This window comes from Micromys minutus (genome assembly GCF_963924665.1).
Source record: "Micromys minutus genome assembly, chromosome: 2".
NCBI lineage: Eukaryota > Metazoa > Chordata > Mammalia > Rodentia > Muridae > Micromys > Micromys minutus.
Window position 1 is genome coordinate 32,878,401 of NC_137971.1, and position 27,691 is coordinate 32,906,091.

General features: G+C 45.0%; 1 protein-coding gene across 5 annotated transcripts in view; it reads right to left on the minus strand.

Annotated features, from left to right (window-relative positions):
- Positions 1–27,691, minus strand: part of SMARCA2 (SWI/SNF related BAF chromatin remodeling complex subunit ATPase 2) — a 164,805-nt gene that overhangs the window by 5,435 nt on the left and 131,679 nt on the right. For 3 of the 5 annotated variants that reach the window (XM_080912453.1, XM_080912454.1, XM_080912452.1), the window contains exons 28-31: positions 19,946–20,163; positions 12,158–12,211; positions 1,573–1,678; positions 1,032–1,133 (exon numbers count right to left, since the gene is read on the minus strand). In XM_080912453.1, the coding sequence (XP_080768579.1) occupies positions 1,032–1,133; positions 1,573–1,678; positions 12,158–12,211; positions 19,946–20,163 (480 nt within the window). Of the gene's footprint in view, positions 1–1,031; positions 1,134–1,572; positions 1,679–12,157; positions 12,212–19,945; positions 20,164–21,987; positions 22,183–27,691 lie in introns of those variants that run through there. The other 2 variants (XM_080912456.1, XM_080912455.1) reach the window with 2 other exon arrangements.

Consider the following 27,691-nt stretch of genomic DNA (forward strand, 5'->3'; position numbering starts at 1 on the left):
ACTCATAGAAAGTCCAAGGGTGGCTATAGGAACCAGGGTGGGGGGAAGAATGTTACAGGCCTAACATTCAAAAGCAAAGTATAAATGAACAGCCGTTGCTCTCTGGAACTGAATTCCTTTGCTGTAAAGGGGACCCACACCAGCCAGGCAGTGGTGGCACACACTTTAAATCCCACCATTCGGGAGGCAGATCTCTGTGAATTCAAGGTCAGTGTGGTCTACAGAGAAAGTTCTAGGACAGCCAGGGCTACACAGAGAAACCCTGTCTCAAAAAAAAAAAAAAAAAAAAAAAAAGTAAGTTGGCCGGCACATTCAGGGAAGTGGTAGGGTAGCCTGTGACAAACACTGGGGACAGCAGTGAGGACAATGAGGCGGCGTGCTGGCCAGGGGTAAGCCACAGGTGCAGAGGAGAAAGGCAGGAGGCCTAGGTGGCGGTGGAGAGGCATCAGTCAGTCCTGGCTGTGGATGTGGACCTCTGCTCAAATTCATGCCCATGCAGCATCTCTGCACAATGTGACCTGTCCTGTGGCTTCCCTTGTGTTGGACACGGCAACCACCGGCCAGAAGGACAAACAGGAAGACAGAAATGGGTTCCCGTCATAGGTAAGTGGTACTGAGCTGTTACTAAAGAGGCAGTGTTTGCCTCCTTATGTTCACAGATTCGCAGTTATTTACAATGACTTTAAAAAGCCTCTTCATTCTATTTTAAATGGCTGTGCTTTGAACTCCTGGTACGAGGTAATGGCATCGAAGAGAGTCTCTGCTGGTGGAGAGATGGTACCTAGCCTTTAACATCTCCTTCCATGGCTTCCTTGAGTTCCTCCTCTAATGGGGAAGCAAGCCTCCGAGGAAGTGCGAATAAAAGCCTACCAGCTATGGCACAATCCCACCCTTTATTCGCACTGCTTTTCAGTGTTCTGCTGGGGAGGAAGCAACTATACAGGAAAAAAAAAAGTGGAAAGGAAATACTTCACTTCCAAGAACCTAAGCATGGTTAAGGTTGTACACTTCTCAGACAACCTGACACATACCTGGGATCCTTCCAAGTTGAATGTCTGTGCATTGTGACAAAGAAGCATGACATCTTTCTCCAGGTCTCCCAGGCTCCGGTACTTATGATTACGGATTCGTTCCTGATGACAGAAGAGGGATATGTCACAGTCCTTACTTGTTTAAGGAAGCCCACGTTCCCCTTTGTCTTCATAAAATTCAGCCTTGTTGGCTGAGTGGGGCTACACAACCCAAGGGCGGGGCAACTGGCCAGAGCAACCCTCCCACCAGTGTTCTTCAGGACGGGGAGGAAGGTGCACAGAACGGGAAAGGAATGGCAATGGAGGGACAGGGAGGTTCTCAGCAACATGCAGTGTGTGTCATCTGAGCTTGCAATGATCAAATAACATGCACAGGAAGAATGGATGCCATCCCGGCCCCGCCTTTCCTGGGGCAAGCCTTGTGTAGGTCAGTGGTTAGCAACCAGGAGGCCACTACCCCAGCCCCACCTAGAATCACTTCCAGAGCATCCATGCATTCTCCTTTGTGTACTCGAAGAATAACAGTGAACAGAGTATCTACCTTTATCTTTTTGAAATCCACTGGCTTCCTAATTAATTCATAGTATTCTGGTAACTCTTTCCTGGAAGGTAACTGAATGAAGACTTCACTGAGCTGTCGCCCTGAACTGTGGGATGGGGAAGACAAACAGAAACAAAGCAGGTGAAGCGCTCCTCGGCGAGGGGGTCATTTCAGAGACTGTCAAAAAAGCAAAGGAGGCCCCATGCACACAAGCATGGGGGCTCTGGGAGTGGAGGAAAACCCCACCACCGCTCGGGAGGCTGATGCCCCGTGTGCCGACTTCTATCACATGAGAGCACAATCATGTCCCCCGCCTCTGTCACAGACACACAATGTGGCAAGTACCCTGTGGATTCCCCGTCAGGAGCTAATCTCATTTCATCATGACAGAAATATTTAAAATAACTTATTGAGCCCCAAGTCCCATTTTAAATGAAAAACAGAGTTGGTTAAAAGAAAGCACATAGACAAGACTCCCTTGTTGCTTTTGTCTTCAAATTCACTGTGTATTTGGAAAATGTTAAAATATACAGAATAATGCTAATTCGAAGCTGCTGTGTGCTCCCAGGATCCCTTCAGTGTTTCTACATGCCACGGGCCCCTCCCCTTGTCCCTTGCCCGAGCCCCTTCCCCTCCCCCCAAATGCACTTATGTGTGTGGAGCAATTTGGAAAAATGAGAACAATTGCTAATGTGCATGTTTCTCGGATCTGAGCTGTGCCCTCCCCCAGTGCATGGCAGGTTTATTGAGAGCAGGTTTAGTAGAGAGATGCTTTAGCCGTTTGTCATTTGGGAGAGCGGGCTGCAGAGCAAGGAGTGGTCCACATCAACTTAATGCTGGAAGCAGGCTCGGTTAAAGGTACAAAGGACAACTGAGGTTCACGATCCCACAAAACTCCTACTGCCCTGATGATGGCATCTCTAGTTCCTTTGTGCGGCCAGAAACATCAAAAGATAATCCTGAATCCCCCCCCCCCCCCCAGCATGTAAATTTTGGAAGGTGGCTGCACCAGCATTCTGGGATGCTCAGAGGCAGCAGGAAGACATGAGTGACAATGTGCCGTTTTAATCCACAGTCCCAGTTGTATAATTAAAAAATAATCATAATGACAGTTATCATAAAAGAGGCATGCGCACTAACTCAAGTGGTTGCCTAGCAACCAGTGGGGGAAAAGCTGAAGTGCAAAGGGGCCTGCATAAATTAACCAACAATCCTCAGTTTAAGGATGGGCAAGTTTTTCCCCCTATGGTGGGTCACTGTTTTTTTTTTTTAATGCTTAGATGAGCCTCATGAATACTAAAATTGGGAACAGACACAAGAGGTTTAAAAACAAGACTACTAGAAATGCTAGGAAATTAGATTCTTGGATCACTGTGGTGAAAACCAAGGTGTACTCTTTCCCCCCCAACCCTTGCAGACTGAGATGTGTTTGTAGGTCTGTAATTTGTGTCACACTGTAAATGGCACATTTCCCTGTTTATAATCAGTTCTAACACAGGGCCACAACCACTGATGTGCATTCCTACCGCTGAAATTTATAAACTCATATTTTACCTTCTTTGAAAAAAAAAAAAGAACATCTTAATGGTACCAAAAAGAAGTCTCTCTGTGTGTTAATTTTTCTGTTCCTGTAAGTGTTTTCTTCGAGTGTTTTCATAAGCTGGCACCAATCCTCATGGCAGACCTTCCTGCAGCCCTGGCTTTAATACCTGACCCTCAGTGACATCTTCAGTGTCATTTCCCATGGTCCCAATAGATGGTATCATTTTTCTATTGACAGACTACAAGCACATCTTCACTCTGTACACCTGTGATGGAAGGACTCCCAATTCTACCTGTGCCCCTGGGGAAGCGAGAATCAGACACTGTGGAGTAGACCTAAGAATACATCAGAACTACAAGAGAGGGAAAAGCCAAGAAAGTCACCAGTGCCTGCCCCCTCTCTCCCGGCAAGCCCGCAGGCCCTGGGTCCACTGGAGAGACAAGTCCTAAGAGAGGGGCTAAGTGTTCTCAGACTTGGTGCTATAAAATGCGAACAAATACATCTTATGCTATTTTAAAAACTGGTCCAAACGTTCCTTGCTGTTTTCTCTGCCACCCATTATCCCTGAACCCCAATAAAAAGAGAAAGATGCACGAGGGTGACCTGGAAGCCACTTAAGAAGTTGTCTTCTAGCCATCTAGCTGCTTCTGCTTTTCCATCCATCCTTGGGCTAGCCACCAAGCCCTCTAGGGTGTGGCCTTCTAACCTAGTTGTTCTACTGATCCTTTGTCAGGTCGGCAGAGTTGCCTCTTTTCCTTTGAATCATCCTCATGTATATGACTGAAAAAATATTTCTTATATCTGGTGCTGGAGGTGGCGAGACAGGGTCGGTCTACTCTATAATCCACAGATGGCCAAAGCCATTGCATCCTCTCTCCGCAGCGTGTGGAGGGCTACGATTCTAGGTGTAAATTAGTTCTGGTTGAAATCCACCCCCCTCAAACACTTTATGATCCTCCCACAATCCAGACCCATCTTCTATAAGAATGGACGGCAGCCTCCTGAATATTGATTGTATTTAACGTAATGTGCCTCACTTATTCCCAATTTTTCTCTTCTTCCCACAAGACACCAATGTTTTCTATAGTCAAATCTTTGCTGTCATCCTTGCCAAGGCAATTGGTCATGGCAACCCAGGAAGGGGAGATCAAGGGTTAGGCAGCTGGGGCTGACCTAGATCCAATGAGTTAAGCAAAAATTCACTTAAACTTTAAGATTCTTAGCCTGTGAACTGGAAATTTAGTCTGGGCAAGCAAACAAAAATTGCCACGCACACCCCTTTGCTAACAACATGCATGTATCGGTCCACCTTACATTTCGTAGTTGAATTCCATTTATCAGAACTCTAAGGGCTCTGGCTGATTGGATGCATGTGCTGAGGCAAGGCCCATGGAGGACACGTGATGTTTGGAGTACTTGATGATGTGATGGAGAGGGAGCTAGGCTTGCTAGTACAGCTAGCTGTTCTATGCTTGCGGGTCTCACATCTTCACTAATCTTCACTTCCCTGAGAGAGGCACAGCTAGGTCACCACTGCTGCCAACCTGACTCTACTGAACTAGACTGCTGGTGTGTCTGTGAAGTATTTTCAAGTGAACTGAGCTGTCGCTGCCTGCTGACCTGCAAACTGAACCACCAAGTTGCTCCAAAGAACCTTTCTAAGCAGGTCCACTTCCCCCGTATCCTTTCTTTTCCACTCCCTCTGGAGGGTGGTGGGCTACAAGGGAGGTTAAAGCATTTAAGAACCATCATTAAAAATAAAGATCAAAAAACATTAAAGTTACATTTAAGGACCTATAAAATGCATGAGGGTAGCAGAACACTTGCTAAAGGATTGCAACAAAGTTAACCTAAGCCCCCCCCAAAAGTATAGATTTACACAAATGGATAGAAAAGGAAGTCACTTGAATAATGGATAATTATAGAATTGTTTGGAGAAGGTGGTCTGGCTCTGTTGGAGCCTTTATCCTACCCTGGGTATTTTTTCATTATGTTATTTTTATACAGTGTAAGACCGAAGTATAAATTATTGAAGTGTACTACTTCCTGTAGCAAAAGCAGCAGCACCTCCCCCCGCCCCCCCCCCCCAGCGTCCACAGACAGCTTTTACATTCATTTTTACATCCACACATACTGTGATGTGTGACTACAAAGATGCAGGGCTTACAGGGGCAGCTGGCAAGCCCTTTTCTGTCTACCAGTGTGAACGGACACAGGGTTATGACGGCTGCGTCATGAACATGAAGAGAAGTACTGTGCTCCGCCCATAAATGGGGACTTGCCAACCCTGCCTGCAAGATGTACATGCACACATTACTGAGATCTAAATTTGTTACCGTTCATCTGGAAACTAGTTTATCACCATAACCTATATATGGTCCACAAGGTGATGCCCCTCCATCTTTCATGCTGACTCTAGATGGAGGCTTTATACAACATATACATACCAGCTTTATCTCGGTTAGCTACCACAGGAAACATGCTTTAGCCTAACTTGACTAGAAATGCCATCCTTTAAAACAGCTGAAGCTGACCTTGAACTTCTTATCCTCTGAAATACAAGGATTCATGCACCTACGTGGTTCATGCAGTTCTGAGGGTCAAGCCCTGAAATATGAGCTTCCAAGGCAAAAGCTCTAACAACTATTATTTTCTTTGCCACCCAGTGTAGTTGATCAGTTGATTATAATAGCTGTGGGTAAGATATGACTGACTACCTGAAGCCAAAATAAGTCTTGTTGGTGGCAAACAATGAACATAAAACTGTGGCTTACTTCATAAGAAAATAAAGTTATGAGTTAGAACACCCATGTAGGGTTGAAGAATAGTATAGGAAAGTTGCCTACTGCAGTCCTGAAGGTATACTATACAGGAAGTAATTTGGGAAGAAAACCTAGAAACCAGAATGGCATCTCAGAAGATGAGAAAATGCCACATTCTCCCCAGATCAGGTTCCTGAAGAAGCTTCATACCCCCCACTGATAGATTCCTTCATGATCACACCTGCCCCCCAGTTATCTAAGAAACACTGGCATTCTGAGCCACGTGTGAAACAGGAGCCGTGAGCAGTCTACAGTCATAGACAGGTCTGTTGTTTGGGCTTTGCAATCACCGAGCAATGGCTGATACTTGACTCTGACTTCCCAGGCTCTCATGGCTTGGGATAAGGTTAATTTTGTTTATGGTATAATTGGGTGGGTAGCCTTTGAAACTGCCCGGCATTTCAAGAAAAGAGCACAGATATCTACACCGTGTCCCTCAGCTATCAGGAAACAGATGGCTGCCATGATAGAGAAGCCAAACCCTCCCTCTGGACTGCCACCTGACCTCACACACAGTTCAGGAATGGTGGCACCCTGAGCCATGGTTCTAGTTATTATTGTCTCCTCTGGGCAGAAACAAAGATAAAGATTAAGTAGGTGCCAGAGAGATGGGGCAACACTAAAGATACAGATCACCCGGCCCAATGACCTAAATTCCATACCCAGAACCCATAGGGTAGAAGGAAAGAACCAATTCCCATAAGCTACCCTCTGACCTTCACGTGCCACAGCATGTACACATATGTGAACATACAAAATATATAAAATATTTAAAAAATACATATCAAGATGGTCATCACAGGATAACTTACAATAATTTATATCAAATGGCCAAGATGTTTACCATCATAGATAGTCCAGAAATGGGATGCTAGGGAGCCAAAAGCTGTGTAGGGGAAGAGGAGGCTGCTACAAACAGCCATCCAGAGGATATAAAATTCTAACCTTGGCCCACCTCAAAAGCTTTGAAACAAGCATAGGAGAAAGAGATCAGAGAAGCTATGAGATAACTTTTCATTTACAGTAACATGCTCTGCACCAAGATTTATACTCCAATGCAGCTCTGAACCAGGTCACCCACAAAGTGGGTATCAACACTTTGATTAGGCTACCTTGCTTGAAAATGTGCTGCTGGTCAAGATTCAAATTTTACTTTCTCTTTAAAAAAAAAAATGTATGTGTCACATGGCTAGCTTTGATTTCTATCGAATGAACAGCGTGGTTCACTACCCACTCCTTTAAATGTGACCAGTAAAGAAAGCACAAACGGATCACAGAGAATAATTACAGGAAATTTTCCCTAAGATAGTAAGCGTAACCTTAGGAAGGGACAGCACATCTTACATAGTTCTTTAGAATAGTCTTAGAGCATCTCCCATTATCAGAGACACTTGGAGAAAAGAACATTTGTTTCCAAGGATTTTCTTTCTTCCCTTTATATTGTCTATGGCCATCAGCTCCCAATCCCCCTGCATCAGCCTCCAAGTCAGCCAATCACAGGCTCGGGCCATACATCTGGCTCTTTTATTTTCTTGACAGGGATCTAGAGACATTTTTCATAGACTTACTTTCTATCACTTGACTTTTAGAAATATCGACAAAGGCCATCTAGTTTCTTACACTTCTTTTTATTCCTTACTTGACATTTCAGAATAGCAAGAAAAGGTATGAATTCTCACCTACCTCTGTCAGGCGCCACAGCTAAATGGCTTGCCACTCCCAGGCCTGCCACCTCCTGGGCTTTCATCACTTCCTCTTGGAAACCTGAGATGTTGTCCTTTCACGGTATAAGGATGGACTGACCCTCCCTTTCTGAGTATTCTGTCCTTTAATCCTGGACTGTGTCTTCTCTTCTGTATGGTAAAAATGCTTCAAGGCTTTTGGTAGATTTGTGGCACAAACCTTCTCGAAGCAAGTGAAGCCCAGTTTCATTGTCTGAGGAGTCCAAGGCCCAGGTGCTGTTTTGCTTATGGTGGGTTGTGGTGTGCTCTTGAGGGCCCTTTCCTATAGTAGCCAGTTTGTTAAGCTCTGGAGTAAGACAGATTCTTCTCACAAGCACAAAGAACTTATGTATGTAAAAATCGAATATCTACAATTCTCAATACCTATTCATTTTTGACCAAAATGGTCATGGAATTGAGTTTGAAGACAGTGTCACTCCTATACAAGGATATGTTGTACTTCCAGTGGGGGCTCCTTCCCCTTCCTGAGGTGTCTGTCATTCATGAAGGCTTGGAGCCTGACAGCAAGAGGACTATAGGGCCAGAGCAATACTGGAAGCTAGGGGTAGCTGTCTTAGTTGGCTCTCTTCTATTGCTGTAACAGAGCACCATGACCAAAGCACGTTTCGTTTCATCTGACCATCTTACACCTCTCTGGCCTCACTGAGGGAAGCCAGGGTAGGAACCTAGAGACAGGACCTGAAGCAGAGGCCATGGGAAAATGCTACTTACTGGCTTGCTCAGCTTGCTTTCTTTAACTAACCATAGTTGGATGGGCCCTCCATATCACTCAACAATCAAAAAACCCATCACACAGGCTTGCCCACAGCCAATTATATAGAGGCATTTTCTCAGTTAAGGAGCTTGTCTCAGGTTACAGACAAGACAAAAACCTGAGCAGATGGGCTTTCCTTGTTCACCCATGTAGTACATGAGTATAACTGGGTGACAGCACTATACCAGTCATGACCAGGAGTCACAGCAGCCTGCCCCAGCAATGCTTAAATCACGGTATTTGTACTATGGGTAAATGAAGTAAGACCCTGAAGCCCACATTTCCCCACACACATTCTAAGTGTGGTGCCAGAGCTCTAACTTGACATTGCTCAGAGAGTGTGCCATAGCAAAGAAAACACTAAACAGTGTTTACTGGAAAGATGGTTGACTAAACAAATGCATTTGGGGAACACTGGGCTAAGATAAATTAGACTGTTGACTTCACAGGCATAACCCCCTCCCGCCCCACCCCCCAGTTCTCTATCTGGACTGGATATCTCTAAGGAAGCTAGAAGATGAATGGGGAAAGTCCTTCTGTAGGAGCCTTTCTCTCAGACAAAATACCAAGCTATGACCTCACTAACCTGCTAGTCCATGAGACCAACTTGGCAGTACAGTGTGAGGCCCAAAGTATCTGACAGAGAACAAGGAACTTCTCAGATACCTAGACCCTGAATTTTGTCTGACTGCATCCACCGAGCTGCAGCACAGCTTCATGGTGACTCTTCTGCAGTCCACGAAGCCTCTGGATGCCAAGGGGCCTGGGCATGAGAGCCATTCTAGCAACCTTCCGCCTCCACTTAAAGAAATACAGATGCCTAATGCCAGGGATGCTAAAAATAGGCTTTGTCTAAACCAATCTCTTGTCTGGTACTGAAAGAGCAGTCAATACTAATGACATACTCATGACATCAATGGCTGTTAACAGCCACGGAGAGAACTTAAGTGTCCTGGTGTGGAGTCTGTGGGACTGGATTACTACATACATGTACATGTTTGCAGAAATGCATACTTCTACACATGCCACCCCATGTATACCTCACTGCCCTTTCACCTGTGTTCCTATAAATGGCACTGAACCTTCCCTTCACTCACCATGCAGGAAACAGAGCCAAGAGAATCCCACCTCAGATTCAGTCTGCCCAAATCCATGAGACATTCTGAGCATGCGTGCTGCCTTATCAGAAGGATGTTTCCCCCTTCACCTCCAGCAACCCCTCATTCTATATCTCCACACCCCTCGGACACTCTTCCTTCGCTCCCAACATGAACCTGTAACATGGCCTACAGTCCTCTCTTGGCCCTGCTTTCCTCACGAGCACAGCAAGCTGTGGGTAACAGCCAATCAGCCACCTGTGACAGACACCGCACACTGGTCACTGCACCCTCTCTGCAGGAACTCGGGTGTGTCCTCAACACTGGGAGGAACAACTGCAAGGACACAGAGATCGGAATTCTTAAAGAGCATGCCCCAGTACCTCACTTAGGAGCTCACAGCATTCTGTGTCTGCTCCTCTGCTTCATCTGGAGACGGCTCCCCTTTCTTTAGACGGGGTACCCTAGATGTCCAAGGACACATGGGCTCCAGAGGCAGTCTATTTATCCACGATCCCTTGCATAGAGCTCATGGCCACACTGAGGACTCTAGGTCTGTCCAGCCTAACCCCTCATGCTCACCCCACCCCAATCTCTGTCACCCACAAGCCTGGGCTTTCCTGCTCTTGTCCCTCCTCCACCACCACTCACGGCAGGTATCTGCACTGTTTAGATCCTTCCAACAGTGCATAAGGCAACCCATTTTACTTTTTCTGTTTTTCCCTTTCTCTTTTTCCATTTTCAGTACTTATACAGAGACAGACACAGAAAATCCTGGGCTTTTGAATGGCAAGAAGGGATTTTTGAATTGCTCTGATGGAAGGGTTAATTTGTCAAAATGTGGCTCTGGAATGTCACACAGCTCAGGCTTAGGGAAAAAGTTAAGAAGGGGGACTCTAATACAGATGACAGCAGCTCCAAAGAACCCCCAAGGAAGCAAGTACCAAGCCTCTACTAACCTCTGGAAATGACTGCTTAAACTGTATTTAGTGAAAATGGACTTATCTAGGTCCTAACTGCATACAGTTATATTCTGCACTGTTCAGATCCTCAGAAAGCCCAGGCATGACATGGGGGTTTTCAGTAGCCTCTAAAGTCATTAATCCACTTTTTCATGGTCATGTGGCTGCTTTGAAGGAGGAGACGGGGAGGAACAAAGAGAACAGGAACTCAGACCCATGAGTGCTTTGGAGGCTGGGTACCTTTTAGACCACGGGGCTTCTTTCCCAAGTCTACACAGGTCACTGTGCTATGTAAACAGCCTAATCTTACAGAGTCAGTGGTGTTTCAAGAATCCTTTCTTGAAATGACAGAAACAGAGCATAACTGGCAGAGTTCATCAGGCACTGTAGGGGGCGTGCTTTCCAGGCTTGGACAAGGACATGGGGACACTGTCTTGGAGACTGGGGTTCTAGAGGTCACACTCAGGCTCCTTCCTTTGGAGCTCACAGCTCTCTGGGTCTGCTCCTCTGCTTCACTCCAGGGTGGCTCCCCTTTCTTTGGACAGGGTAGTCTAGATGTACAAAGAACACATGGCCTCTAGAAGCAGTCTATTTACCCACACTTCCTTCCATAGATGCTCATGCCCATATGGTACTGAGAACCAACAATCTTGCCTGGGTTTTATCTCTACAGACACATATTTTAAGTCCTTACATTAAAAGAATGAAGGCTGCAAGTTGAGATATGTTCATTCTGAAATATGGGATACAACCTCAGTTCTTTTCCTTCTGGCCCTAGATTAGACCCTGGACTGATTGGGTTAGAGTTAGGGTTAGGGTTAAGGTTAAGGTATAGACAACATTACCGGATCACTTGACAAAACTGGAAGCTAGGAGGCAAAGCACTACAGTGACAAATTTCAAAAACTGAGCGTGATCAAAAGGGAGGAAAGTACCACACTCCATACATGGGTAACATTTGTCTCAGCACAGCCCCCATCCATTGCCAATCAAGCACCACCATCCAAGCCTAGCATCTCTAGGGAAAGTGACCTTCTGACAGCCACCCAGCCGAGGCAGAGGCACATGGAAGTTAGACAGACAGTTGGTGGAGGAAGCTTAGGACTCACTGTAATGGAAGGCTCATAGGTCACACCCTGAAATCCAGTCCAGCACATGCAGGAGCAAATGCAAGAAGCACCTGCCCTCTTCCCCATGCCCATTGCAATCAAGTCCAGGACAAATAGCAGTATACACATGTCCTCACTTCATGTCACAAACATCAGGTCTCCTGGAGCTTTTGACATTAAACTTTAAAGCCTGGGCAGCACAGAGTTACGAGGGCCACAGGACACATATCAGGATGAAGGCCAGAAGGGACAGAGGTGGCAGGGACCTACCTCTGAGGTGCTGCAGGCTGCCCAGGCTTCTGCCACCTTTGAAAAACATGCACGTACAGGTGGGCTCTTCCAGGTGAGCACACCACACAAAAAACCTCAAAAGCGTGGCAGGATAATTTAAGAGTATGTGTACCTGCAAAACCCCATTCCCAGTAGAGCTGACTGGGGGCAGGGGAGTGGTGACTAGGTACATTTGTTCCCAAAGACCAAGTCTATGCATCGGCTTGCTTTGAGTACCAAAGGATACCTGTATTTAGAGACAAGGGAATACAAGGCAGATCCTGACCTGTTTCCTTCTATTTCCAACTGAGAATTACAGGGCACCTTCTCCACGTTACACCTGCAGTAGAGTAGAAAGAACACTAGAGTCAGAAGACCTGTGTCCTCCTCCCAGCCCAGCTCCTTCCTCTCAGCCTGGGTGGCTGGGAGATCACACAAGGTATCATTCTATAGTGATACACGTTTCTCCAAAATGGTGGTGGTGGTGGGCTCAGGGCATGGCTTCCTAGCATCTCTGGGCCTTTCCTGCAAGTCTCCCTGCTCTCCCAGCTCTCCTGTCCCATTTCCCTCTAGAAATATCCCACTTGTGGTTCTAGAGGCAGTGGAGAATGAAAAGCATGTTAGGTATGTGTGTGTGTGTGTGTGTGTGTGTGTGTGTGTGTGTAAGATCTTCAGAAGGAAGGTGATGCGACTTTAATCTGGCTGCTCATTAGTATGGTAGGGACGATGCCCAGACAACTCCTGACTATGAGCTTGGGAAGGTGGTTTGCTCACAACACCTGCCACAAGCACAGTTTCTGTGCAGTAGCAGGTCTGGCTTCTAGTCACCAGCTGAGCTTTTCTTCCCTGACCTCTCATTTTCCGTAGATCACTGAATAAAAGTACTCTTGGCTGGGAATGAGTTTGAGCCACTGTCTGAGGGTTACAGTGACAATTTTGGATACGGACACATAGGTGACCTTTTGTGTGGTGGCCATGAAGGGACAATCAGGTTGGCAGCGCTCTGGGCAGCTCTCCATCCCATGCAGCTGATGCTCTAGACCAAACCAGCAGTCTCCCTTGGCAAACTTGGCCTCTGCACTGCCCCTGCCTGCTTGGTCCAGGGCAGGAGGCAATTGAACAGGATGAGCATATACCGCACAGCAGAGGTAAGAATGTGCATGAAAAACTCTAAATACACAGCAGTAACCAGAACATCTGAAATCCAAGTGAGAACGGGGAGGGCCAGGTGAAGAAAACATAACTTTAAAGATGCTAGGTTCAGATCATGGGAACCTACTCTTCCTAAACCGGGGGTCTGGAATCTTTTAATGAACAGGAAGACATGATCAGATACGTGCTTCAGAAAGAAGGCGAGACAGGAAGGGACGAGAGACTAGACTCCCACACAACTGGCAGCTACTCTAGACCAGGGGTCACAGGGTCTCATGCAGGCAGTGTGTGAGAACTCAAAAGGAGGTTTGCCTTAACAAACCCATGTGTGGGGAGGGGCTTTAGAAGCGGTGTAGATGGGAAGACTTTTGCGACCGAGTCTGTTGATACAGAAGCCAAAACCGACCACGGTCCTCTCAGAAGGCCTAGCAGCAGCAGAAGAGGAGCCCGGGAAGGCAATTTATAAAACCTACTACCCCACCCTGGGCAATTTATAAAACCTACTACTATAAGCAGTTCAGAGAAAGTCAGCTCTAGTTCTCCGTTCTGAGAGCGGCAAAGGCTGCAATCTAACAGAGGAGCCAGGTACTAAACAAGAGACTCTAACAGATCTCCTCTCTTAATGGACAAATTCCAGTTGTTCTGATAGAGGTTAGGAATCTGGCTGGCTTGGGGAAAGATACAAAGAAACAGACCACAGTGGATGTTTAAGTTATGCCAAAGATTTGAGTTTGCACACATACTCTATAGTTGTGTTTCAGACGGCGGTAGGCATGGTGGTGTGAGCCATCCCCAGGATAGAAGCCTAGAGAGCTGTTAACAGCAAGATCTGACCCAGGAGATAGCTCAGTGAAGTTTTAAGAAAAGCGCTGGGACAGAAAATCTTAAGAGAAAACAATATCTCTGGACAAGAGTCCAGCCCTTCTGGGAACTGACTAGTTAAAAGTGGCTCTTTAAAAATTGTGGCTTGACCCAACATGAACTAAGGAATGTTACAAATGACTTTCTAGTCTATGTAGGGATTAAACAAGGGCAATTACTATTGGGTTTAGAACTTGCCATATCCTTTCAAAAGGGTTATTGTGTAAAAAGAATACCTCCCGGCTCTCTCTCCCCGAAACCCCCAGAAAAGTGTCATGATGACGCGTTTTCTTCAGAAATCAAAAGCAGACAGCATGTGTGCATTCTGCTGTACAAAAGCTCTCGTGGTCCACCTTCCCCAGCTCCGCCTATCCTGTGTGATCAGCACAGCCCTGTCTTTCCTGCACGGTGCAGAGGAGAGGAGGCTGGGGAGAGACCTGTGAGGGCTCTGTGGCTAGATTTAGTGGTGCAATGCTTGGACTTGAGACAGCACAGCGAGTTTTTCCAGGATGGGTAAATGATTTCCACAACACCAACATCACTAAATTCAGATCAAGTACTGCCCGAACCATCCAGAGTATCACTAAGGACTTACTAAAATTATAAAGGTGGGAGCAATAAAGTGCAGAGAGGAAGAATCCCACGGCTACCAACCCTGCCCCGCCTCCTGCACTATAGCCACTGATCAGACTGGCCGAGCAGAACCTCCCGCCTTCCCAACTGCTGCACATCATTCATCCTTAAACCACATATATAGTGAAGAAGCAAGGTGTTTTCTTTTGTTTGTTTGTTTGTTTTTCAGCCAGTGTATAAATGCACATTTGGCTTCCAGACTCTTGAGGTTTTCCATTCACTTTGTTGTTGTTTGTTTATTTGGTTGTTTGTTTGAGAGAGGATCTCAATACGTTGCCTGGCCTAGCCTCAAACTGGAAATCCTTGTGCCGCCCTACGACTGGTTAGCATCTGTGCAGGTCACAGCCCACTGTTTCCAGACTCCTCAGGAAGGAGAGCACAGATTTGAAAAGCAAAGTGCAATAAACACAACAGAAGCTCCCGATAGAAGACTTGATTTTTTTTTCTTTAAAGAACATATCAAGGTGCTTCAAATGAGTTCAAGTGACCAGTGGTAAACTAATTACATCCTGAAAGAGTATAGATTGCTTCTGCCAATGGTGCGTAGGAAACCAGACAGTGGAAATGGAGGCGGGGGCTAGAGAGCAGCAAATGTCCCTGTTTTGAAATGAGAAATGAAACCCAATGTTGTTAGGCAATGTTGTTGACCCTTGTTGAGAACTTAGACTAAATTACCCAGAGGCTGGGGGTGCTACTTAGCAAAGATAAATAGTATCATTAAGGACTAGCAGGGGGTGTCCCTGAAAAAGCCATGGCAGGCAGGCAGGCCAACCTCATCTCACTTGTTCAGCAGGGTTTCTAGGTTGATAGATGGGAAAAGGCTACAAACGAGGTGTAGTCGGGTTTTCGTCTTCCTTGGTGACCTTGAGAAGGGACATATGAGCTCAGGTGACATGAGGGCTTGGCCCTGTGAGTTCAACAACACAGAACCAACCTCAAGAACTACTTACTGGTCAACAGATTCACATCAACCTGCGCTGATGCCCAGGGCATGTCACAGAGCCCTGTCTTGGGTCCTTTACAAACATTTCAGCAATGGTTTCTGACACATCTTGGGCTTTGAAAAAAACCCCCGGAAGATGAGCAAATGCTTGTTTGAAGAATAAGAAACAAATAAGATCAATGATGAGAACAGACAGTGTTCTCAGTGGGGCTGCACAAAGCTGGGGGCCATCGGTATCCAATGCTTGAATAGGACAGCTTACTTACATCACGTCTAAACTTAGCAGCTCTTAACAAAAGATATGTGTGGTATATGTCATGTGTCTGACATCAGATGTCTCTGTGTCAAGGATGCTGGAGAAAGCAAAGTGACCCTTGATCCACATGCATAGAGCTCTGGTGTCCAGAATAAACAATGGAACTACCCCATATCCCTGGAGCAACTCAGGAATTCTTGGAGGCATGGTTCAAATGGGCAGTACTAGAGCAGAATGTGCCTAAGGAGGGTCTAAGTGTCACTTAGACAACAAAGGGGGATGCTTCTACCTGAAGAAGATGGCCCTGGGCTCAAGATACCAGTTTATAACTACATTCAAAGGACATCTCTTAAAATTAGACTGGATGCATTCTCTGACTAGTTTGTGGAATAGCTAAAAGTCAGTGGGAAGGATTCAGTGGAGAAAAGAATAACCATATTGAAGACAGTGTCAGGAAGTCCCAGAAACCGTGCACTGATGTGGGATACATCTGTAGACTGGAGGACTTTCTGTCACCAGGGCTGCTGCACCTGAGTCATACGACACTAGACCAGGCAGAGCCAAAGCCCAGAACCTCTGCCTTTAAGGCTGTCTCGAGGAGCCTTTTCCTGAGACCTGGAAGAGCTCATCTGGGTCAGTCTCCACCTGTTCGCCATGGTTCCTCATGGCGATTTTAAAGAGTGAAGGTACAATGAAAGAGGAACCCTTTACAAACAGAAGGCCTCGGGTTAAATGTTATGGATGGTGAGACAGTAGCTGAAAGCCTTCAGAAGAATCAGAAGACAAAACATGTCCACGAAGTCAAAACAAAGTGTGGCTTGTTTGGGACACGAATAACATGGTAGGAACCAGTAGCCATAGCCCTGTCCTCCCTAACGGCCATCCGTTCGTGACTCACACAAAGTCATCAGCTCCCAGAGGTCACATTTTAAAACCATCACGCTTTCAAATATAAAGCGATAAATAGACAGAGCTTATCTTAAGTCTTTATGAAAATATCAAGCCACATCGGTCTCCGAATTGGGCAAGGGCTTTTAAACAACTGCTCCTGAGGGCTAACTAATTCTTCTTATATACCCGTTAAATACAGTTGGAGGTCTCATGTAAATCCTGCCCAGCGACACAGCCGTGGGAACCGTCCTCACACTGGATGGGCATGTTAGACGGGGTTCCATCCAGGTGGCACCTCTTCCTTAAGTAGACTGAGCTACCACATTAGCCACTGACGCTGATGCAGAAGAAACCTCAACACAGCAAGATGTACAGTTTTCCAGTAGCATTTTTTTTTCCTAAAGTAAACCAAAAATACCACACTGTATCTAATTAAGGCCCTCCTAATTGGAGCGCCTCCTACTTGAGAACCAAGTTGGGTAAGAGAAATACAAAATATAAATAGATTCCACTGCTTTTTCTAGAGGGTCACTAACATGAAATATACATGGAACATGCAGCGGTGGGAAATTTGGCACATGATCTCCAGAAAGTACCTAAAAACGCAGGAACAGAATGAGTCTTAGGAGGGTGCTTTTTAGGGAGAGCTCAATAAGCAAATAAATAAATAAATAAATAAAGCCAGGAAGAGGAAGCGCCACTCAGTACCTGTGTGCTAAAATATTTAAATATCCTTTGCCTACAAGTACAACTAAAGACATGCTCACTAGTCAGTTCCGGTGAAACTGCATTTTCTGTTTCTGGAACTAAAACCATGGAAACCAGTATCAGCAAGGACACTTTCTTCATTGTGCTCAAAGGTCCCTTCACCTGCTTGATTAACTGTAAACAGTCTCCAAGTTTGATTATTAATCATTAAACTATTTAAGGAATCTGGGGTTATATTAACTGCCTGGGACAACAATTCTGCAGGCTGGGGCAGGAATGATTTCACTGTGTGCACAGGCAAGGGTCGGGGAGGTAAGTAAGTGAACACCAGATCTGAACAAGCAGCTGAGCATAAGCAAGAAAGGAGGAGGTTGTACAGTGAGCCCCTGGGCTCTGTTTCCCCAGGCAAGGAAACTTGTTCTGTCCCCACAGCTCTGTATTTGGGGAAGGGCTCTGAGGAAGTCTGTGGTGGTTATGGACACCAGGCTGACACAAATGTAGCCAGTAGGCAATGTAAAGGAGCTACCCGAAGCCTGTCAACAACCAGTAGCTCATACTCTACATTGGTGGTAGGGATGGCAGAAGCCAGAGACCACCTGTGAGGTGTCAGGTAAAGAGAACCACCATTTCTTCCCTCCTGTTGAGCTACCCCTGGGGGAAAGTCTGGCAGAATGCTGCCAGAGTTTTAAGTTTTTCCAAAGGGGGAGTCAAGAAATAGAAACATTACAAGTCCCCCTCCAACATTATAAAGCCAAATAAAACAATCGAGACCCACTAGGTGCTGACCCTTCCACCGATTAAGGAAGCTGAAATAACAGTCACGATTCAAAGGGCCTGCTTTTAAACCCCCACAGGCTCTCTGAGCCCCACTCTGTTTTCCAACAGACCCAGATTCAGATTGAACAGCAAGGAATGAGATCATCAAAGGCCTGCCAAAGACCAGGACACACCTGGTCAGAGAAACAGATGTCATGCTCTCCTGACCCAAAGGCAAAAAAAAAAAAAAAAAAAAAAAAAAAAAAAGTCAGAAGCAGCGCACAGTGACATTGGCTACTTAGTTGCAATTTCCTAACACAAGAGGCTGATATGAAGTGTAATGATTCAGCTTCTCCCTGTGGGACCGAAACAGGTAGAACTGGGGGTGACTAGAAACTTCAGTTACTAATTCTTGGTTTACACACACACACACACACACACACACACACACACACACACACACACACAAATATCATGTTTACTCCAAACCAAGACTGGACTTGTCCAGTTTCCCCTCTGTGGATTGTCAGTGAGAAGCTGATCCACACTTCCACACTCAGGAGGAGGGGGTTGCCCTTGGTGTCTCTCTCTCTCTCTCTCTCTCTCTCTCTCTCTCTCTCTCTCTCTCTCTCTCTCTCTCTCTCTCTCCCCCTTCCTTCCTTCATTTTTTTTTTTCAAAAAGGAAATAACAAAGCTAGTAAGTACCAGAGCTACAAGTCTTGATGGGTCAAGAGACACAAGAAATTCTGACCCCTCAATGAACCTTCCTCCTCCTGTTCCCACCACTGGTTTGGAAAATATCACATGGGTTAGAAAGGCTTAAGAGAGAAATTCCTGGTGGAAAGTTTCTACTTTTCCTGCCACTTAATCTTTCGAACAATTTCTTCCTCCCTGCCATGGAATACATCAAAGCTGTGAGGAAAATCCCAAGTTGAAATGCAGCTGCCCACTTTCCGTTCAGGGGGTGTATGGGACCATAGGAATTCCTGGTGAAAACTCATGGTCTCTAACAGTTGATTTCTATGATCACACAGTTCAGAGAGCAGAAATATCTGATTCCTATCTGCTTCTTGTGGAAACAAGAGATGGCTTCCAAAGGAAAATATCGTTGCAATGGATGAAAATATCATTACATCAAATGGAAATCAAAGCAAGAAACTCAAAATCAACTCAATGAAATCAGGCTAGTTAATAGATTTGACCGATAAATTCAAGAGTCTTGGCCTCAGTTTCCAAATAATCACTCGTTGTTTAAAGTGGTCTTGCCTGTGTTCAGAACCACCTTCTTATTGGTCACACCCAAAAAGTCCACGAGAAAGGGGTGGATTTGCTGAAATATCACTCTGAGTACATATAGCAGAAATAGAAGAGAGACCACAGCAGACAGAAATGCTCAACACTCCAAGTATTCAGAGGAAGGGAAGCCCAATCCTTCTGTTGAAGTATCTGGTTTTGGACAGGGTCCTTGACATAAAAGATGTAGCTTAAATATGACTGCAATTCTTTTTTCCTTACAAGTCAATCTCAAATAATAATAATAATAGTAATAGTAATAATAATAATAATAAAATAATAATAATAAAATTTCATCTCATCATCCCAACACCTCACTCCTCAAAGCTCTTGAAGAATCATTTTCTGGATTAGGCTTCTTTAAAAAGTTGCCTAATCTCATTTCCCACCATTTTAAACAACACACTGAGAACCATCCTACAAGACAGCAATAGAAGCTGTTCCACAAGGTACAAGGCAGCTTCCACCTTCTAAGACAAGGCTACAAAATGCAAATTAGAAAGAACCCCATAACCCAAGTGCACATCCTCTCAAGTCCCAGCACCCAAGGACTTGGTGGAAAGAACGAGCCAGATGCTCACCTGTCTTTGTAGTTTATCACAGTATCGATGATGGCGTTCATCTGCTTTGTTAGTTTGGGGGGATTTGGTGACAACTTCTCAGCCGGAGGGCGGCCTCTTCTTTTCTTTGCTTTTTCCACATCTTCCTTCACGGGATCTTTATCCACATTTCTTCGCCTTTTTCTCTTCTTAAGCCGTACCTCCTCTTCCATTTCTTCCAAATTGCCGTCTTCGATGGCCTGTAAGCCGGAAACAAAGGAGAAAAAAAAATCCAAGTAAGGAAAATAACCAAGGAAATGTATTTAGACCTTTACTATAAGGGGTATAGCTACATATATCTTGAATAATTAGAATAAAGCGAAACTAACAAAGTAAAACTAAAAGTTAACAGTCATCAACGAAGGAGAAAGAAAAAGGCACCACCATATTGGCTGAAATTCACCTTTCACCTTAGTCTATTCCGTAAGGCCGAAAGCACCGATAATAACAGGTGACAAACGTTAAAGCAACGACACATTCAAGTGCTTGAAAATGACTGAGTGCACATAAAATGTATCTCAATATAAGCAAAATACTCTAAAGATGCTATTACTGTAAGGATGGCAAGGATAAACAAAAACCAGGGGCGTGTGGAGAAAACAGAGTAATCCCTAAGACATCTATGCAGTCACACATACTCTGACCTTTATGGTTTTACATCCGTTTATTCATGATTCACAACATAAATCAACAAATCCATCCAGATTTTTGTTCTAACACAGAAATTAGTAAACAAGGGAGCAGAAGGGAGTAGGAAGCCACGTTCCCTGGTAGACGTAATGAAATCACCCGATAGAGAATACACACACATACATACACACACACACACACTCACAAACAGCAAAACACTTTTTTTCCAATTACCTGCAAACGCTTGCTTTAAACCAGAGCCAGCCGCACTAATGCAGAAAGATAATAAAATAGCTATAAAAACAGACAGGTATGAAAGAGACCTGTTCAGAAAAGGCTAATAGATCCATGTGACAGGACCCACAAGTTCAAACTTTTCTTTCTTCCTGGTAAGTCTCTGAACTTATAAGAAAAATTAAGAGAGGAACAAAAAAGAAAAAAGAGAGAGAGAGAGAGAGAGAAAGGAAAAAAAAATAAACAGACAAAAGAAAATCTGGCCACGGAAAAGGAATTTTCTTTAAAAAGAAAAAAATGTAAAAATTACATTTTTTTTTTGAGATTGCTTTCTCACACAGATGACTGGTGTTGCTATTTGTTCCTCGGGCTCCCGATATTGCCTCCAGTATGTAAATGATAATCAATCCTCTCCTAGCTGAAAGAGCTCTAATCATAAGGCAATTACCTTCATTTCTCCACAGCACCAAACATGGCTAATATTTATGATCATGTGAATATAACAATCAATAAAAAGAGTGATTACAGCTCAGACATAATTTCTTTCACTTATGTACAATGCCTCCTGAAAAAGAAAGGTTTTTGTGAAGAAAACCTGCTACAGAACACAAAACAACCTGGTATGTTAAAAATGCCAGTGGGATTTTAAAAAAAGAAAATGTTTCCAATGCACTCTCCAATGTGCTAATCCATAGAAGCAACATGCACACAGACAGAATCCTAAGGGACAGCCTGAGCCCAGGCCTTAATAATCAAAAGACAATTTCCATCACGATCCTACAGTGTTCAGATAACCACTATGAAAGAGGCGAGACCTGATGAGTTATGAAGAAAAAGGAGAAAGGAAGAAAAAAAAGCTCCCCATTATTTTATTAATATTCATCTGCCTAAAAGCAGGACACCCACTATACAGCTAAACACAGTGCAGCTAAGCAAAGATAAGAGAAAGAAATTGTCCCGCATATCTTAGAGGCTGAACATGCTAATCATAAATACAGCATGCAAGCCTGTCAACAGTTAATGGTTCTGCTCTCTTCCTCCAGCACCCAGCAGCACACAGAAATACGGAGAACAGCGGCTTTTGATGTGTTACACACCTACACATGCCTGGGATGTAGTTCTACTGAATCTTCAAGACGGCAACGAAAAAGGATATTTACCTTACCACTATCAGCAGGCCGGCTATCGGAAATCACAGTTAGTGGGGATAAAATTAACAAGCCAGCAAAGCAGCGAGCTGCTAGTCTCTTCATCAGCTGATCAGGAAAAAAAAGAGAGCTGGGAAAGGCTATGTTTTCATATACAAGTAATTTTATTTTACTGAAAATTTAATACTGGAAGGATTGTGGATACTCAAATCTGCTGTTTCATTCTCCCTAGGACCAGGCCCTAAGCCTTCCTCCCGCAGCCGGTTTTAATATTGACAACTACTTATCATATTGTTCCCCCCTTATTATTCCAGACAGCAGAATTAGAGATTTTTTAGCTCAGGTGGTTTCTGATTCTTGCCTGCATTTTAACAATTAAGACAATAAGAAAACAAATGAATATTCAAATGTATTTTAAAAGATTAAAGTAAGATATGCTTTTTGTTGTATTTTATGCTTCATCTTAAGTCCTTTTTTTTTTTTTTTTTTTCTGAAAAGATATGCTGCATGGTTTTGGAGCAGTCTAAAACGATTTTTAACACAGAAGAAAAACACCCCCCACACACACTAGATGCATGTAAGTAAAAGCAATGTGCATGTTCTCAGGTTCCTGTATTTTAATACAGTGTTATTTTTCTCTGTAAATAAAATTCCGAGTAACTGTGACACTTCACTTTCGGTTTTCATACTGCAAAAAATTCTCACTGTTTTTTTCTTTTCAGTGGGATGGGGGGGGGGTAGTTGTGAAGAGTATTTCTGCTCTAACACCCACCCCCCTAATTCTGGAAAAAGGGGAACAAATCATAAGCTTGTGATATTTGGGCTTTTAAATCTCTACGCCTGTGAGTACCTAAGAAAGAAAACAAATTAAATCGCAAACAGAACTAGTCAAACCGATTTTTATTACATCTGTTAATACTGCAGATTCCTATTAAATTTAGGCTCTGGAGTTACAGGAAAACACACAACATACTGACCATTATTCCCCTTAAGTTAAGGTTTTTACACAGGAATGCAGAGAGCTACAAAAAATCTTCCCTCCCCCCAAAGACCCCCGACACATCTATATGCAGGGCTTCATGTTCTGTGGTTTCTAAGGGGCTTTTTCTAATGGAAATCAATTCCCTCCATATTTCCCAATGCTTTTCGCACTTCAAGAGTTAGTCTTACGATTTCTCTTGCTTGTAAGGGAAATTATGGGGACTTCTCTGATTTAAAAATATTATTTGTTAAGCTAGCTCAACGGACAACTTAGCTGGGGTGGGGGGCAAAAAAAGAAGAAGAAAAGAAACCAAACAAAAACAAAAACAAAAACAACAACAAAAAAAAAACTTGCTACACAATGCTAAAAGTACTACCCCCAGAAAGAATTCCCTTCCAAACCTTTTACCAGCACAATAATGAAATAAATCACAGAAGCAAACCCCCAGTTTCCGACTGGTGACGTGTTGCGCAAGAGAGCGAGCCCTAATTCAACATACAGACGGCTCCCATGCTGAACTGCCTCTAGATTTAATGAAGTGAATAGGAAGGAAGTCGGGGGAAAAAAAGTGTACAAATAAGAAATTAACACTTTCCTTCCCTACCTAAATGGTGAGGCACAACTACAGGGAAGTTTGGTGAGGTACCTCTTTCCTTAAAGGCACACTGCACTCTTTTGGCTCCGGACGTCACGAAAGAACCCATATGGTGCTAAAAAGCCCTAGCCAAGTTAAAAGAGTTAAGCGTACTTCAGCCCGCGAGTGTGTGTGTGCGCGCGCGCGAGTGTGTGTGTGTGTGTGTGTGTGTGTGTGTGTGTGTGTGTGTGTGTGCGTGCGTGCGCGCGCACGCGTGCATGTGTGTGTGTGTGTGCTTTTTTTCTTTCTTTCTTTCTTGAATGAAGCTAGAAATTACTCCTTCTTCCACTGGATGGCAACCTTCTTCCCCCCACCCTCTTCCTTTCTCGCTCTCCTTTCTTTCTTTCAATTTTGCTTAAAAGAAAAATACGTTTTCACGAAACAGGATGTGCACGCACAAGCGAGGGAGGGACAGGCTTGCTCTCCAATGATTCTTAAGAAAGCAGCGGTGCTGACAAGATGGGCAGGAGGCGGCCATGCAGGGACCAGCTCCGGAGCAGACACCGGAGGCTTGCAAAGCACATGGCAGCCCCGGTAATCAGCCACACGTGCTGGCTTCCACCGTGCCCCTCTGTCATCCCGACACACGCCAACTACATCTTTCACTGATTTAGGGAAGGTCTCGAAAGCAGGCATTATGCTCCTTCTCAGCCGGGGAATGGGGGCGGGGTGGAGTTACACGTGACGTCCCCCATCACAGCAGAGCGGTTCCAGGATTGTGAATAGGTAAACAGGGGCGGGAGAACAAAAAGCCACTCTGCCCATTGTTCCCACCCTTGCCTTTCTGAATGCACCAGGCAGTGTGGTAGGGCCCTTTCACCAGGGCACAAACCATTTCCTGGAGATCCTGGAGATCACTAGACTATAGAGAGCTAAATAGACACAAACAAATAAAGCTAAAGCGTATTCTGATAGCACATCTGGTATTTGTTGTATGTCTTCCCTGACATTCCTTTTTTCCCTCTGGGTGGTGATGGGGGAGGCTCCTCCTATAGGGACTCTAATTAGGAAAGAGAGACAGAGAGACAAAGAGACAGAGAGATGGGGGGAGAGTGAGGGAACAGTGAGGGGGGAAGGGAGGGAGAGAGACTCGGGGAGGGACAAAGACAGAGACACTTACAGAGACATACAGAGAGAGAGAGAGAGAGAGAGAGAGACTGTGTGTGTGTGTGTGTGTGTGTGTGTGTGTGTGTGTGTGTGTGTGTGTGTGTGTGAACCAGGCTAAGCATTAAAGAAAGGATGTAAAGAAAAACTACAAAAAACCCTGATGCCTTCGGGGTAAACTCACATCTCCAAAGGTCTTCTGCGGAGACCCTAAACACTAAGAACACAGACTTGATCCCCCAAACCTGAAGAGTAACACTAACAACCAAGTCACAGCATTTTGACTGCGGTTTCACTGTGAAGTTATAACAGCAATCTCAAAGAGTAACAATGAAACTGTGCTGGGCTCCTCAGTCAGGGTGGGAAGGGCAGGTGGCAGAGCTCCAGACCCAGGACTTGGAACCATGGCCACAGGTCCAATTATTACAGTCTCCAAAAGCAAAGGATTAAGAAAAGTGTACATGGGGGCTGGAGAGGTGGCTCAGTGGTTAAGAGCACTGACTGCTCTTCCAGAGGTTCTGAGTTCAAATCCCAGCAACCACATGATGGCTCACAACCATCTGTAAATGAGATCTGATGCCCTCTTCTGGTGTGTCTGAAGACAGTGACAATGTACCCACATACATTAAATAGATAGATAGATAGATAGATAGATAGATAGATAGATAGATAGATAGATAAATCTTAAAAAGAAAGAAAGGTGTACATAAAACACAGTACCCTCCAGGTGAATCCTCCAGGTACGGGGGGGGGGACCAAACACTGCAAGCTGCCGCTCACTGGACAAGAGCTTGCTGGTCAACTAGGTTGCAGATCCAGGAGCTCTGGTGTGGCAGCTGTGTAAGACTTAATGCACTTCATTTTACTGATATGTGCACCTTGAATGACGAGAATCAAACATTCTGTATGTACCCTTACTAAAAGAACTGTCTTTAAAAAGCCAGGTCCTGAATTCTCTACATACGGAGAAGAATCCCAACAGTGGCAGGTCCATACATGTTACCACTGCCTCAGCAGAGTACATAACACCAGGACACTTTTGGCAGCTTGCCATTCAATATGCCAACAAGTGGCACGCTCAGTCTTGCCCAACCCAATGACTATAAGCTCTCCCAGGAATCCTCACAAATCCCCATTTGTCCAAGGAGCCACTGACACCAAAAATATACTCATGGACTACCCGAAGAACAGTGAACCAGTCATTTATGGTCATCCCAGCTGTCCCTACCCTCCATTGGGGCGAGACTTGCTCTCCAAGATGGGGGCTCAGATCTACTTCCTTCCTGAAAGCCCTAAATGAGGGGGCTGATGGAGAACCTGTCCAAGTCCTTACTATTAGGCTGGGAGACAAATACAAATTACTTGAGACCAACACCCAAACGACAGAGGATATTGCTTAGTGGCTGGAAGTTTCCTCTTGCGCGGCTGAAATGGCCAGGCTAGGTCATGCTTGTCTGCAGGCCCCTGTGTGTGTGGAACTTAGGTCCCAGGTTGATCCTGTCCTGGGGCACTGTACCCGATGTCAGGGGAGGCATGAGAAGGGATTAAGCCACACATCTCCAGGCTCCTCCAGCTGGGGTGTTGCTTAGTGCCATTCAGGCTGGAACACACTGATCCTGCCAGTTAAGAAGCCACCGGGCACTAATAATTATTGCCCAGTAAAGGATTTACTAGATTTTCCACTAGTTGGGCTCAATCTGGCCATTTTGCTGCCCGATTCCCACCTCGAGCCACCACAGCAGAAGTGTCAAGAAATACTGGCAGAAGCCCATGGGTGGAGGAAAGACCTCTCCAACCAACTCCTGCAGGGAATTGAGGCTACCTGGGTTACAGACAGGAGCAGTTTTCTCCATGAAGGTCAGATGATGCCATGGTGGATTGTACAAATGTCATCTGGACTGAACCTCTACCCCCCTGGTGAAGCTAATTTCCTTCACTAGAGCCTTGGAACTTGGGGCCAGCAAGAACATCTGCACGGACTGCAGGTATACCTTTGCCACAGCCTATGTTCATGAGGTTACATACTAAGAGAGAGGGCTGCTCGCATGAGAGGGGAAAACTACACTCCCCGGAGAACAAGCAGAAGACTCACTTGGCCAAATACACAAATGGACTCATTAAGGGGATGAGAAGTTCATCCAAGCAGTCAAGGGATCTAAGATATATGAAATGGACCTTGGGTTTTTAGCCAGAGAGACAGTGAACAAACAATATAAGGTATGTCAACAAGCGGATGCTTATGTAGCCAAGAGCCAACAGGGCAAGTGACCTAAGGGAAAAGGGCCTGGGGTATATTAAGAGGCTAATTTCACAGAAGTTAAGTCAGAAAAATATGGTTACAAATACCTCCTAGTGTTTGTAGATACCTCTTCTGGATGGGTTGAGGCTTTCCCTACCAAGCAGGGCGCAGCTACTGTGATAGCCAAGAAGATGTTAAAATAAATTTTCCTGAAGTTCAAAGGGCCCATGGTAATTAGATCAGACAACAGCCCTGCTTTTGTTTCTAAGGTATGTCAGGGATTGGCAAAGATATTGGGGGCTAATTAGAAGCTTCATTGTGCATATCACCCCAGAGCTCAGGGTAGGTAGAGAGAACCTAAAAGAGACCTTGACTAAATTGACCTTAGGGACTGGTGCTCCTTCCCCTGTCCCTCTTCTGAGACTGGAACATCTCCTACCATTTTAACCTGACCCCTTTTGAGATCCTGTTTGGTACCCCAACTCCCTTGGTGTCCACTGGGCCTTCCCTATGGGGTATCCCAACTCACTAATAGAAACCTCTACTTGAGGCTCCAAGCCTTTCAGTGAATATAACATGAGATTTGGCCCAAACTGTCTGCCTTATATGCTCCAGGAATGCTAGAAACTCCCCACTGTCTCCAGACTGGTGACTGGGTCTACATCTGGAGGCATCAGACACAGCCGCTGGAACCTTGGATGAAGGGACCCTTCCTGGTGCTTTTAAGCACCCCCACAGCCCTCAAGGTGGATAGTAT